Source organism: Tribolium castaneum, chromosome 3, assembly GCF_031307605.1.
Source record: "Tribolium castaneum strain GA2 chromosome 3, icTriCast1.1, whole genome shotgun sequence".
Classification (NCBI taxonomy): Eukaryota; Metazoa; Arthropoda; class Insecta; order Coleoptera; family Tenebrionidae; genus Tribolium; species Tribolium castaneum.
This window is the reverse complement of record NC_087396.1, coordinates 24,410,489-24,425,254: the sequence shown is the minus strand read 5'-3', so window position 1 is coordinate 24,425,254 and position 14,766 is coordinate 24,410,489. Positions and strand designations below refer to the sequence as shown.

The 14,766-nt window shown below is 32.1% G+C and overlaps 1 protein-coding gene across 1 annotated transcript; it reads right to left on the bottom strand.

The window, feature by feature from the left end:
* Positions 1 to 3: 3 nt before the first annotated feature.
* Positions 4 to 754, bottom strand: LOC103313521 (hypothetical protein). Its single transcript, XM_008196968.3, has 2 exons — positions 659 to 754; positions 4 to 599 (listed from the first exon to the last, which is right to left on the bottom strand). Exons 1-2 carry the CDS (start codon positions 683 to 685, stop codon positions 57 to 59), a joined length of 570 nt encoding a protein of 189 aa, XP_008195190.1. The 5' UTR covers positions 686 to 754; the 3' UTR covers positions 4 to 56.
* Positions 755 to 14,766: the final 14,012 nt, after the last annotated feature.

Below are 14,766 nucleotides of genomic sequence, written 5' to 3'. Positions count from 1 at the left end.
AACTTATATTTATTGTGATTTTTATTAAACTAAACTAAAATTGTATTAATAAAACTTTACTTCCTAAAAAAATTTCCATTTCTTCTCAAGCCGAACGCAGTCCCTAGATCACTTTCCTGATTTCCTGCGGGAGGGTAACTCATTTGCCATTGGCCAAACAGTGCAATCGCAAATTCCAAAACTTTCCGTAAGACTCTGATACCAGTCAGTGTGAAGGAATGCAAATTTCCGATTTTGTTGACCAGAGTTGAGTAGACGCTGCGAAGAAGGTCGTAGTTGTCGGTCACAAGGCTGTGGAGGCGCGAAACCAACTCTCCTTTAAATTTGAGGAAAACTTCAATCAGTTGGAGGATTTCTAAATGTGGTTCGAGAAGTCCGCGTGATTCAAGTGTTGGCTGTTCTTTTGCGGATTCTGAGTGAAAGAGGCGTTCCGGTGTTTGGGTTTCTTGGTTGTCGTTTAGGGTGTATCCAGCCGATTTGGTCAAAAGGGCCAGAACTGAATTGGCCGATTCGCCTCTGGAGTCGGAGTTTAGGCCGATGGTGTAGGAACCGTCCTCGTTTTCCGTGCTGTAGATGGTGCAGGAGGTGGTGCTCAAGCACTGTAAAAATTCGCATTTAAATAATAAATTAATTAAAATTATCGAAATTGTGTACTTACCACAAATATTAAGAGAAACCACTTCATGATTTTTAAAGCTTAACGTTTCAGTGTCACACACAAGAATGGTAGTTTAAATAGTGAACTGAAATTGGGGACTTGGCTCTTTTATAATGACGAAAAGGCCAAGACATTAAATAGGCATTAGAGTGACCCATCTTTCGGTTATCCCATGCAAATTAGAGGGAAATACTTTCTATTGCACTAAAGCTAAATTTTCTAACTCGAATATTGATTGTACGTGTAATTTCCAAAATTAAGTAACAAAATATATTTTACACAATATATCGGTTTTTTACAAAATTAAAATTTTTTGCTTAAAATTAGGGTAGCCATTTTATGGTGTAAAATTGAATTCAACAAAAAATTCATAACTCAAAAATTCAAAGTCGTAGAGCAAAACGGTTTGTTCCACTAAATTCAGCAGTTCATTTTGCGTATTATACCAACTTTTTATGAGATTTAAAATTTTGAAATTTTTGAAAAAAAGTGAAAATGGAAACCTTTTTATGCGTTTTTCTCGGAAACTGTAAGACTTAGAGCAACGAACAAAAAACCATCTGATAGCGCTTAATTTTAGCTATTTTTTCGTTTAAACCCGGAGCCGCTCCGGGCAACGGTTCCGGCTACAGAGGCGATCAAAGTTTTTCACTAAAAAAATTCATAAAAAAAAACCTAAAAGTCGTAGAGCATTGCGGTTTGTTCGAGTGAATTCTACGGCTCATTTTACATATTATATCAATTTTTCACAAGAATTAAAAATTTAAAATTTTTTGCCGAAATTTAAGGTAGCCATTTGTCAGTGGAAAATTTTATCTAACAAAAAAATTCATAACTCGAAAACTAAAAGTCGTAGAGCAATGCGGTTTGTTCCATTGAATTCAGCGGCTCATTTTCTGTATTATACCAACTTTTCACGAGATTTAAAATTTTCAATTTTTTTGCTAAAATTTCCTGGGTAATAATACACTTAACTTCAAAGAGGTGAAAAAAAATTTTTTTTTTAAACTCACTCCAGTAAATTTTTATGGACTTCTACATGTCTTAACAACCCACAAAAGTTGTTAAAAGTCCACAAAAAGTCCATATGTTCGATTTTTAGAAGTTTGATTTTTCAATTTTCGTCGCAGTTTTTGTCGATTTTGGGTACCCGGAACTTTTGTCAAGCAATAGCTCCGGAACTATCAGAGATAACCCTATGAAGTGTATTATCGTTGGAAAGCTCTTTAAATTATCTATCTTTTTCAAAAAAAATTATTGTTCTCCGACTAATAGTTTTCGAGCAAATTGGAGACAAATGCAAAAATTGGTAAAATTTTAAAAAATTCATAACTAAAAAACTATTGGGAATTTGGCAATTTTCTCGATGCCAATCGATTCCCCGGATCATTTTGCATAGGAATGGATCAAAATAGTTCCACTTTTTCGAATAGTTTAGCCAAAAATGAGAAAATAAAAAAAATTAAAAAAAAGTTAACACCCCCCCCTTAAAATCGGTCAATTTTTAAAGTGTCTCTAAATCAAATAAAACCGATTCTATCTTATAGATTTTGATGTGCTCTTTCCAATCTAAAAAAGCATTTTCTCCTAGCTCTTTTAGTTTGGCCGTAATCGGCGTTTGAAAATTGAAAAATTTTTTGCGAGATATCGCCTTGAGTCCTATGCCATTTTGTAGAGTTTTTTATTCCGGTTGTCCTCCATTTTTCCGTTTCTCGATAACTCTAATAGTTTCGCCGTAATTGGCGGTTGAAAATTGAAAAAAAAGTGAAAATGGAAACCTTTTTTTGCGTTTTTCTCGGAAACTGTAAGACTTAGAGCAACGAACAAAAAAACATCTGATAGCGCTTAATTTTATCTATTTTTTCGACCAAACCCGGAGCCGCTCCGGGCAACGGTTCCGGCTACAGAGGCGATCAAAGTTTTTCACTAAAAAAATTCATAAAAAAAAAACTAAAAGTCGTAGAGCAATGCGGTTTGTTCGGTTGAATTCTACGGCTCATTTTACATAATATATCAATTTTTCACAACAATTAAAAATTTAAAAATTTTTGCCTAAATTTAGGGTAGCCATTTGTCATAGTGAAAAATTTTATTCATTAAAAAAATTCATAACTCGAAAACTAAAAGTCGTAGAGCAATGCGGTTTGTTCCATTGAATTCAGCGGCTCATTTTCTGTATTATACCAACTTTTCACGAGATTTAAAATTTTCAATTTTTTTGCTAAAATTTCCTGAGTAATAATACACTTAACTTCAAAGAGGTGAAAAAAAATTTTTTTTTTAAACTCACTCCAGTAAATTTTTATGGACTTCTACATGTCTTAACAACCCACAAAAGTTGTTAAAAGTCCACAAAAAGTCCATATGTTCGATTTTTAGAAGTTTGACTTTTCAATTTTCGTCGCAGTTTTTGTCGATTTTGGGTACCCGGAACTTTTGTCAAGCAATAGCTCCGGAACTATCAGAGATAACCCTATGAAGTGTATTATCATTGGAAAGCTCTTTAAATTATCTATCTTTTTCAGAAAAAATTATTGTTCTCCGACTAATAGTTTTCGAGCAAATTGGAGACAAATGCAAAAATTGGTAAAATTTTAAAAAATTCATAACTAAAAAACTATTGGGAATTTGGCAATTTTCTCGATGCCAATCGATTCCCCGGATCATTTTGCATAGGAATGGATCAAAATAGTTCCACTTTTTCGAATAGTTTAGCCAAAAATGAGAAAATAAAAAAAATTAAAAAAAAGTTAACACCCCCCCCTTAAAATCGGTCAATTTTTAAAGTGTCTCTAAATCAAATAAAACCGATTCTATCTTATAGATTTTGATGTGCTCTTTCCAATCTAAAAAAGCATTTTCTCCTAGCTCTTTTAGTTTGGCCGTAATCGGCGTTTGAAAATTGAAAAATTTTTTGCGAGATATCGCCTTGAGTCCTATGCCATTTTGTAGAGTTTTTTATTCCGGTTGTCCTCCATTTTTCCGTTTCTCGATAACTCTAATAGTTTCGCCGTAATTGGCGGTTGAAAATTGAAAAAAAAGTGAAAATGGAAACCTTTTTTTGCGTTTTTCTCGGAAACTGTAAGACTTAGAGCAACGAACAAAAAAACATCTGATAGCGCTTAATTTTATCTATTTTTTCGACCAAACCCGGAGCCGCTCCGGGCAACGGTTCCGGCTACAGAGGCGATCAAAGTTTTTCACTAAAAAAATTCATAAAAAAAAAACTAAAAGTCGTAGAGCAATGCGGTTTGTTCGGTTGAATTCTACGGCTCATTTTACATAATATATCAATTTTTCACAACAATTAAAAATTTTAAAATTTTTGCCTAAATTTAGGGTAGCCATTTGTCATAGTGAAAAATTTTATTCATTAAAAAAATTCATAACTCGAAAACTAAAAGTCGTAGAGCAATGCGGTTTGTTCCATTGAATTCAGCGGCTCATTTTCTGTATTATACCAACTTTTCACGAGATTTAAAATTTTCAATTTTTTTGCTAAAATTTCCTGAGTAATAATACACTTAACTTCAAAGAGGTGAAAAAAAATTTTTTTTTTAAACTCACTCCAGTAAATTTTTATGGACTTCTACATGTCTTAACAACCCACAAAAGTTGTTAAAAGTCCACAAAAAGTCCATATGTTCGATTTTTAGAAGTTTGACTTTTCAATTTTCGTCGCAGTTTTTGTCGATTTTGGGTACCCGGAACTTTTGTCAAGCAATAGCTCCGGAACTATCAGAGATAACCCTATGAAGTGTATTATCGTTGGAAAGCTCTTTAAATTATCTATCTTTTTCAAAAAAAATTATTGTTCTCCGACTAATAGTTTTCGAGCAAATTGGAGACAAATGCAAAAATTGGTAAAATTTTAAAAAATTCATAACTAAAAAACTATTGGGAATTTGGCAATTTTCTCGATGCCAATCGATTCCCCGGATCATTTTGCATAGGAATGGATCAAAATAGTTCCACTTTTTCGAATAGTTTAGCCAAAAATGAGAAAATAAAAAAAATTAAAAAAAAGTTAACACCCCCCCCTTAAAATCGGTCAATTTTTAAAGTGTCTCTAAATCAAATAAAACCGATTCTATCTTATAGATTTTGATGTGCTCTTTCCAATCTAAAAAAGCATTTTCTCCTAGCTCTTTTAGTTTGGCCGTAATCGGCGTTTGAAAATTGAAAAATTTTTTGCGAGATATCGCCTTGAGTCCTATGCCATTTTGTAGAGTTTTTTATTCCGGTTGTCCTCCATTTTTCCGTTTCTCGATAACTCTAATAGTTTCGCCGTAATTGGCGGTTGAAAATTGAAAAAAAGTGAAAATGGAAACATTTTTTTGCGTTTTTCTCGGAAACTGTAAGACTTAGAGCAACGAACAAAAAACATCTGATAGCGCTTAATTTTATCTATTTTTTCGACCAAACCCGGAGCCGCTCCGGGCAACGGTTCCGGCTACAGAGGCGATCAAAGTTTTTCACTAAAAAAATTCATAAAAAAAAAACTAAAAGTCGTAGAGCAATGCGGTTTGTTCGGTTGAATTCTACGGCTCATTTTACATAATATATCAATTTTTCACAACAATTAAAAATTTTAAAATTTTTGCCTAAATTTAGGGTAGCCATTTGTCATAGTGAAAAATTTTATTCATTAAAAAAATTCATAACTCGAAAACTAAAAGCCGTAGAGCAATGCGGTTTGTTCCATTGAATTCAGCGGCTCATTTTCTGTATTATACCAACTTTTCACGAGATTTAAAATTTTCAATTTTTTTGCTAAAATTTCCTGAGTAATAATACACTTAACTTCAAAGAGGTGAAAAAAAATTTTTTTTTTAAACTCACTCCAGTAAATTTTTATGGACTTCTACATGTCTTAACAACCCACAAAAGTTGTTAAAAGTCCACAAAAAGTCCATATGTTCGATTTTTAGAAGTTTGATTTTTCAATTTTCGTCGCAGTTTTTGTCGATTTTGGGTACCCGGAACTTTTGTCAAGCAATAGCTCCGGAACTATCAGAGATAACCCTATGAAGTGTATTATCGTTGGAAAGCTCTTTAAATTATCTATCTTTTTCAAAAAAAATTATTGTTCTCCGACTAATAGTTTTCGAGCAAATTGGAGACAAATGCAAAAATTGGTAAAATTTTAAAAAATTCATAACTAAAAAACTATTGGGAATTTGGCAATTTTCTCGATGCCAATCGATTCCCCGGATCATTTTGCATAGGAATGGATCAAAATAGTTCCACTTTTTCGAATAGTTTAGCCAAAAATGAGAAAATAAAAAAAATTAAAAAAAAGTTAACACCCCCCCTTAAAATCGGTCAATTTTTAAAGTGTCTCTAAAACAAATAAAACCGATTCTATCTTATAGATTTTGATGTGCTCTTTCCAATCTAAAAAAGCATTTTCTCCTAGCTCTTTTAGTTTGGCCGTAATCGGCGTTTGAAAATTGAAAAATTTTTTGCGAGATATCGCCTTGAGTCCTATGCCATTTTGTAGAGTTTTTTATTCCGGTTGTCCTCCATTTTTCCGTTTCTCGATAACTCTAATAGTTTCGCCGTAATTGGCGGTTGAAAATTGAAAAAAAGTGAAAATGGAAACCTTTTTTTGCGTTTTTCTCGGAAACTGTAAGACTTAGAGCAACGAACAAAAAAACATCTGATAGCGCTTAATTTTATCTATTTTTTCGACCAAACCCGGAGCCGCTCCGGGCAACGGTTCCGGCTACAGAGGCGATCAAAATTTTTCACTAAAAAAATTCATAAAAAAAAAACTAAAAGTCGTAGAGCAATGCGGTTTGTTCGGTTGAATTCTACGGCTCATTTTACATAATATATCAATTTTTCACAACAATTAAAAATTTTAAAATTTTTGCCTAAATTTAGGGTAGCCATTTGTCATAGTGAAAAATTTTATTCATTAAAAAAATTCATAACTCGAAAACTAAAAGTCGTAGAGCAATGCGGTTTGTTCCATTGAATTCAGCGGCTCATTTTCTGTATTATACCAACTTTTCACGAGATTTAAAATTTTCAATTTTTTTGCTAAAATTTCCTGAGTAATAATACACTTAACTTCAAAGAGGTGAAAAAAAATTTTTTTTTTAAACTCACTCCAGTAAATTTTTATGGACTTCTACATGTCTTAACAACCCACAAAAGTTGTTAAAAGTCCACAAAAAGTCCATACGTTCGATTTTTAGAAGTTTGATTTTTCAATTTTCGTCGCAGTTTTTGTCGATTTTGGGTACCCGGAACTTTTGTCAAGCAATAGCTCCGGAACTATCAGAGATAACCCTATGAAGTGTATTATCGTTGGAAAGCTCTTTAAATTATCTATCTTTTTCAAAAAAAATTATTGTTCTCCGACTAATAGTTTTCGAGCAAATTGGAGACAAATGCAAAAATTGGTAAAATTTTAAAAAATTCATAACTAAAAAACTATTGGGAATTTGGCAATTTTCTCGATGCCAATCGATTCCCCGGATCATTTTGCATAGGAATGGATCAAAATAGTTCCACTTTTTCGAATAGTTTAGCCAAAAATGAGAAAATAAAAAAAATTAAAAAAAAGTTAACACCCCCCCCTTAAAATCGGTCAATTTTTAAAGTGTCTCTAAATCAAATAAAACCGATTCTATCTTATAGATTTTGATGTGCTCTTTCCAATCTAAAAAAACATTTTCTCCTAACTCTTTTAGTTTGGCCGTAATCGGCGTTTGAAAATTGAAAAATTTTTTGCGAGATATCGCCTTGAGTCCTATGCCATTTTGTAGAGTTTTTTATTCCGGTTGTCCTCCATTTTTCCGTTTCTCGATAACTCTAATAGTTTCGCCGTAATTGGCGGTTGAAAATTGAAAAAAAGTGAAAATGGAAACATTTTTTTGCGTTTTTCTCGGAAACTGTAAGACTTAGAGCAACGAACAAAAAAACATCTGATAGCGCTTAATTTTATCTATTTTTTCGACCAAACCCGGAGCCGCTCCGGGCAACGGTTCTGGCTACAGAGGCGATCAAAGTTTTTCACTAAAAAAATTCATAAAAAAAAAACTAAAAGTCGTAGAGCAATGCGATTTGTTCGGTTGAATTCTACGGCTCATTTTACATAATATATCAATTTTTCACAACAATTAAAAATTTAAAAATTTTTGCCTAAATTTAGGGTAGCCATTTGTCATAGTGAAAAATTTTATTCATTAAAAAAATTCATAACTCGAAAACTAAAAGTCGTAGAGCAATGCGGTTTGTTCCATTGAATTCAGCGGCTCATTTTCTGTATTATACCAACTTTTCACGAGATTTAAAATTTTCAATTTTTTTGCTAAAATTTCCTGAGTAAAAATACACTTAACTTCAAAGAGGTGAAAAAAAATTTTTTTTTTAAACTCACTCCAGTAAATTTTTATGGACTTCTACATGTCTTAACAACCCACAAAAGTTGTTAAAAGTCCACAAAAAGTCCATATGTTCGATTTTTAGAAGTTTGATTTTTCAATTTTCGTCGCAGTTTTTGTCGATTTTGGGTACCCGGAACTTTTGTCAAGCAATAGCTCCGGAACTATCAGAGATAACCCTATGAAGTGTATTATCGTTGGAAAGCTCTTTAAATTATCTATCTTTTTCAAAAAAAATTATTGTTCTCCGACTAATAGTTTTCGAGCAAATTGGAGACAAATGCAAAAATTGGTAAAATTTTAAAAAATTCATAACTAAAAAACTATTGGGAATTTGGCAATTTTCTCGATGCCAATCGATTCCCCGGATCATTTTGCATAGGAATGGATCAAAATAGTTCCACTTTTTCGAATAGTTTAGCCAAAAATGAGAAAATAAAAAAAATTAAAAAAAAGTTAACACCCCCCCCTTAAAATCGGTCAATTTTTAAAGTGTCTCTAAATCAAATAAAACCGATTCTATCTTATAGATTTTGATGTGCTCTTTCCAATCTAAAAAAGCATTTTCTCCTAGCTCTTTTAGTTTGGCCGTAATCGGCGTTTGAAAATTGAAAAATTTTTTGCGAGATATCGCCTTGAGTCCTAAGCCATTTTGTAGAGTTTTTTATTCCGGTTGTCCTCCATTTTTCCGTTTCTCGCTAACTCTAATAGTTTCGCCGTAATTGGCGGTTGAAAATTGAAAAAAAGTGAAAATGGAAACCTTTTTTTGCGTTTTTCTCGGAAACTGTAAGACTTAGAGCAACGAACAAAAAAGCATCTGATAGCGCTTAATTTTATCTATTTTTTCGATTAAACCCGGAGCCGCTCCGGGCAACGGTTCCGGCTACAGAGGCGATCAAAGTTTTTCACTAAAAAAATTCATAAAAAAAAAACTAAAAGTCGTAGAGCAATGCGGTTTGTTCGGTTGAATTCTACGGCTCATTTTACATAATATATCAATTTTTCACAACAATTAAAAATTTAAAAATTTTTGCCTAAATTTAGGGTAGCCATTTGTCATAGTGAAAAATTTTATTCATTAAAAAAATTCATAACTCGAAAACTAAAAGTCGTAGAGCAATGCGGTTTGTTCCATTGAATTCAGCGGCTCATTTTCTGTATTATACCAACTTTTCACGAGATTTAAAATTTTCAATTTTTTTGCTAAAATTTCCTGAGTAATAATACACTTAACTTCAAAGAGGTGAAAAAAAATTTTTTTTTAAACTCACTCCAGTAAATTTTTATGGACTTCTACATGTCTTAACAACCCACAAAAGTTGTTAAAAGTCCACAAAAAGTCCATATGTTCGATTTTTAGAAGTTTGATTTTTCAATTTTCGTCGCAGTTTTTGTCGATTTTGGGTACCCGGAACTTTTGTCAAGCAATAGCTCCGGAACTATCAGAGATAACCCTATGAAGTGTATTATCGTTGGAAAGCTCTTTAAATTATCTATCTTTTTCAAAAAAAATTATTGTTCTCCGACTTATAGTTTTCGAGCAAATTGGAGACAAATGCAAAAATTGGTAAAATTTTAAAAAATTCATAACTAAAAAACTATTGGGAATTTGGCAATTTTCTCGATGCCAATCGATTCCCCGGATCATTTTGCATAGGAATGGATCAAAATAGTTCCACTTTTTCGAATAGTTTAGCCAAAAATGAGAAAATAAAAAAAATTAAAAAAAAGTTAACACCCCCCCCTTAAAATCGGTCAATTTTTAAAGTGTCTCTAAATCAAATAAAACCGATTCTATCTTATAGATTTTGATGTGCTCTTTCCAATCTAAAAAAGCATTTTCTCCTAGCTCTTTTAGTTTGGCCGTAATCGGCGTTTGAAAATTGAAAAATTTTTTGCGAGATATCGCCTTGAGTCCTAAGCCATTTTGTAGAGTTTTTTATTCCGGTTGTCCTCCATTTTTCCGTTTCTCGATAACTCTAATAGTTTCGCCGTAATTGGCGGTTGAAAATTGAAAAAAAGTGAAAATGGAAACCTTTTTTTGCGTTTTTCTCGGAAACTGTAAGACTTAGAGCAACGAACAAAAAAACATCTGATAGCGCTTAATTTTATCTATTTTTTCGATTAAACCCGGAGCCGCTCCGGGCAACGGTTCCGGCTACAGAGGCGATCAAAGTTTTTCACTAAAAAAATTCATAAAAAAAAAACTAAAAGTCGTAGAGCAATGCGGTTTGTTCGGTTGAATTCTACGGCTCATTTTACATAATATATCAATTTTTCACAACAATTAAAAATTTAAAAATTTTTGCCTAAATTTAGGGTAGCCATTTGTCATAGTGAAAAATTTTATTCATTAAAAAAATTCATAACTCGAAAACTAAAAGTCATAGAGCAATGCGGTTTGTTCCATTGAATTCAGCGGCTCATTTTCTGTATTATACCAACTTTTCACGAGATTTAAAATTTTCAATTTTTTTGCTAAAATTTTCTGAGTAATAATACACTTAACTTCAAAGAGGTGAAAAAAAATTTTTTTTTTAATCTCACTCCAGTAAATTTTTATGGACTTCTACATGTCTTAACAACCCACAAAAGTTGTTAAAAGTCCACAAAAAGTCCATATGTTCGATTTTTAGAAGTTTGATTTTTCAATTTTCGTCGCAGTTTTTGTCGATTTTGGGTACCCGGAACTTTTGTCAAGCAATAGCTTCGGAACTATCAGAGATAACCCTATGAAGTGTATTATCGTTGGAAAGCTCTTTAAATTATCTATCTTTTTCAGAAAAAATTATTGTTCTCCGACTAATAGTTTTCGAGCAAATTGGAGACAAATGCAAAAATTGGTAAAATTTTAAAAAATTCATAACTAAAAAACTATTGGGAATTTGGCAATTTTCTCGATGCCAATCGATTCCCCGGATCATTTTGCATAGGAATGGATCAAAATAGTTCCACTTTTTCGAATAGTTTAGCCAAAAATGAGAAAATAAAAAAATTAAAAAAAAAGTTAACACCCCCCCCCTTAAAATCGGTCAATTTTTAAAGTGTCTCTAAATCAAATAAAACCGATTCTATCTTATAGATTTTGATGTGCTCTTTCCAATCTAAAAAAGCATTTTCTCCTAGCTCTTTTAGTTTGGCCGTAATCGGCGTTTGAAAATTGAAAAATTTTTTGCGAGATATCGCCTTGAGTCCTATGCCATTTTGTAGAGTTTTTTATTCCGGTTGTCCTCCATTTTTCCGTTTCTCGATAACTCTAATAGTTTCGCCGTAATTGGCGGTTGAAAATTGAAAAAAAGTGAAAATGGAAACCTTTTTTTGCGTTTTTCTCGGAAACTGTAAGACTTAGAGCAACGAACAAAAAAATATCTGATAGCGCTTAATTTTATCTATTTTTTCGATTAAACCCGGAACCGCTCCGGGCAACGGTTCCGGCTACAGAGGCGATCAAAGTTTTTCACTAAAAAAATTCATAAAAAAAAAACTAAAAGTCGTAGAGCAATGCGGTTTGTTCGGTTGAATTCTACGGCTCATTTTACATAATATATCAATTTTTCACAACAATTAAAAATTTAAAAATTTTTGCCTAAATTTAGGGTAGCCATTTGTCATAGTGAAAAATTTTATTCATTAAAAAAATTCATAACTCGAAAACTAAAAGTCGTAGAGCAATGCGGTTTGTTCCATTGAATTCAGCGGCTCATTTTCTGTATTATACCAACTTTTCACGAGATTTAAAATTTTCAATTTTTTTGCTAAAATTTCCTGAGTAATAATACACTTAACTTCAAAGAAGTGAAAAAAAATTTTTTTTTTAAACTCACTCCAGTAAATTTTTATGGACTTCTACATGTCTTAACAACCCACAAAAGTTGTTAAAAGTCCACAAAAAGTCCATATGTTCGATTTTTAGAAGTTTGATTTTTCAATTTTCGTCGCAGTTTTTGTCGATTTTGGGTACCCGGAACTTTTGTCAAGCAATAGCTCCGGAACTATCAGAGATAACCCTATGAAGTGTATTATCGTTGGAAAGCTCTTTAAATTATCTATCTTTTTCAGAAAAAATTATTGTTCTCCGACTAATAGTTTTCGAGCAAATTGGAGACAAATGCAAAAATTGGTAAAATTTTAAAAAATTCATAACTAAAAAACTATTGGGAATTTGGCAATTTTCTCGATGCCAATCGATTCCCCGGATCATTTTGCATAGGAATGGATCAAAATAGTTCCACTTTTTCGAATAGTTTAGCCAAAAATGAGAAAATAAAAAAAATTAAAAAAAAGTTAACACCCCCCCTTTAAAATCGGTCAATTTTTAAAGTGTCTCTAAATCAAATAAAACCGATTCTATCTTATAGATTTTGATGTGCTCTTTCCAATCTAAAAAAGCATTTTCTCCTAGCTCTTTTAGTTTGGCCGTAATCGGCGTTTGAAAATTGAAAAATTTTTTGCGAGATATCGCCTTGAGTCCTATGCCATTTTGTAGAGTTTTTTATTCCGGTTGTCCTCCATTTTTCCGTTTCTCGATAACTCTAATAGTTTCGCCGTAATTGGCGGTTAAAAATTGAAAAAAAGTGAAAATGGAAACCTTTTTTTGCGTTTTTCTCGGAAACTGTAAGACTTAGAGCAACGAACAAAAAAACATCTGATAGCGCTTAATTTTATCTATTTTTTCGACCAAACCCGGAGCCGCTCCGGGCAACGGTTCCGGCTACAGAGGCGATCAAAATTTTTCACTAAAAAAATTCATAAAAAAAAAACTAAAAGTCGTAGAGCAATGCGGTTTGTTCGGTTGAATTCTACGGCTCATTTTACATAATATATCAATTTTTCACAACAATTAAAAATTTAAAAATTTTTGCCTAAATTTAGGGTAGCCATTTGTCATAGTGAAAAATTTTATTCATTAAAAAAATTCATAACTCGAAAACTAAAAGTCGTAGAGCAATGCGGTTTGTTCCATTGAATTCAGCGGCTCATTTTCTGTATTATACCAACTTTTTACGAGATTTAAAATTTTCAATTTTTTTGCTAAAATTTCCTGAGTTATAATAATACACTTAACTTCAAAGAGGTGAAAAAAAATTTTTTTTTTAAACTCACTCCAGTAAATTTTTATGGACTTCTACATGTCTTAACAACCCACAAAAGTTGTTAAAAGTCCACAAAAAGTCCATATGTTCGATTTTTAGAAGTTTGATTTTTCAATTTTCGTCGCAGTTTTTGTCGATTTTGGGTACCCGGAACTTTTGTCAAGCAATAGCTCCGGAACTATCAGAGATAACCCTATGAAGTGTATTATCGTTGGAAAGCTCTTTAAATTATCTATCTTTTTCAGAAAAAATTATTGTTCTCCGACTAATAGTTTTCGAGCAAATTGGAGACAAATGCAAAAATTGGTAAAATTTTAAAAAATTCATAACTAAAAAACTATTGGGAATTTGGCAATTTTCTCGATGCCAATCGATTCCCCGGATCATTTTGCATAGGAATGGATCAAAATAGTTCCACTTTTTCGAATAGTTTAGCCAAAAATGAGAAAATAAAAAAAATTTAAAAAAAGTTAACACCCCCCCCTTAAAATCGGTCAATTTTTAAAGTGTCTCTAAATCAAATAAAACCGATTCTATCTTATAGATTTTGATGTGCTCTTTCCAATCTAAAAAAGCATTTTCTCCTAGCTCTTTTAGTTTGGCCGTAATCGGCGTTTGAAAATTGAAAAATTTTTTGCGAGATATCGCCTTGAGTCCTATGCCATTTTGTAGAGTTTTTTATTCCGGTTGTCCTCCATTTTTCCGTTTCTCGATAACTCTAATAGTTTCGCCGTAATTGGCGGTTGAAAATTGAAAAAAAGTGAAAATGAAAACCTTTTTTTGCGTTTTTCTCGGAAACTGTAAGACTTAGAGCAACGAACAAAAAAACATCTGATAGCGCTTAATTTTATCTATTTTTTCGATTAAACCCGGAGCCGCTCCGGGCAACGGTTCCGGCTACAGAGGCGATCAAAGTTTTTCACTAAAAAAATTCATAAAAAAAAAACTAAAAGTCGTAGAGCAATGCGGTTTGTTCGGTTGAATTCTACGGCTCATTTTACATAATATATCAATTTTTCACAACAATTAAAAATTTAAAAATTTTTGCCTAAATTTAGGGTAGCCATTTGTCATAGTGAAAAATTTTATTCATTAAAAAAATTCATAACTCGAAAACTAAAAGTCGTAGAGCAATGCGGTTTGTTCCATTGAATACAGCGGCTCATTTTCTGTATTATACCAACTTTTCACGAGATTTAAAATTTTCAATTTTTTTGCTAAAATTTCCTGAGTAATAATACACTTAACTTCAAAGAGGTGAAAAAAAATTTTTTTTTTAAACTCACTCCAGTAAATTTTTATGGACTTCTACATGTCTTAACAACCCACAAAAGTTGTTAAAAGTCCACAAAAAGTCCATATGTTTGATTTTTAGAAGTTTGATTTTTCAATTTTCGTCGCAGTTTTTGTCGATTTTGGGTACCCGGAACTTTTGTCAAGCAATAGCTCCGGAACTATCAGAGATAACCCTATGAAGTGTATTATCGTTGGAAAGCTCTTTAAATTATCTATCTTTTTCAAAAAAAATTATTGTTCTCCGACTAATAGTTTTCGAGCAAATTGGAGACAAATGCAAAAATTGGTAAAATTTTAAAAAATTCATAACTAAAAAACTATT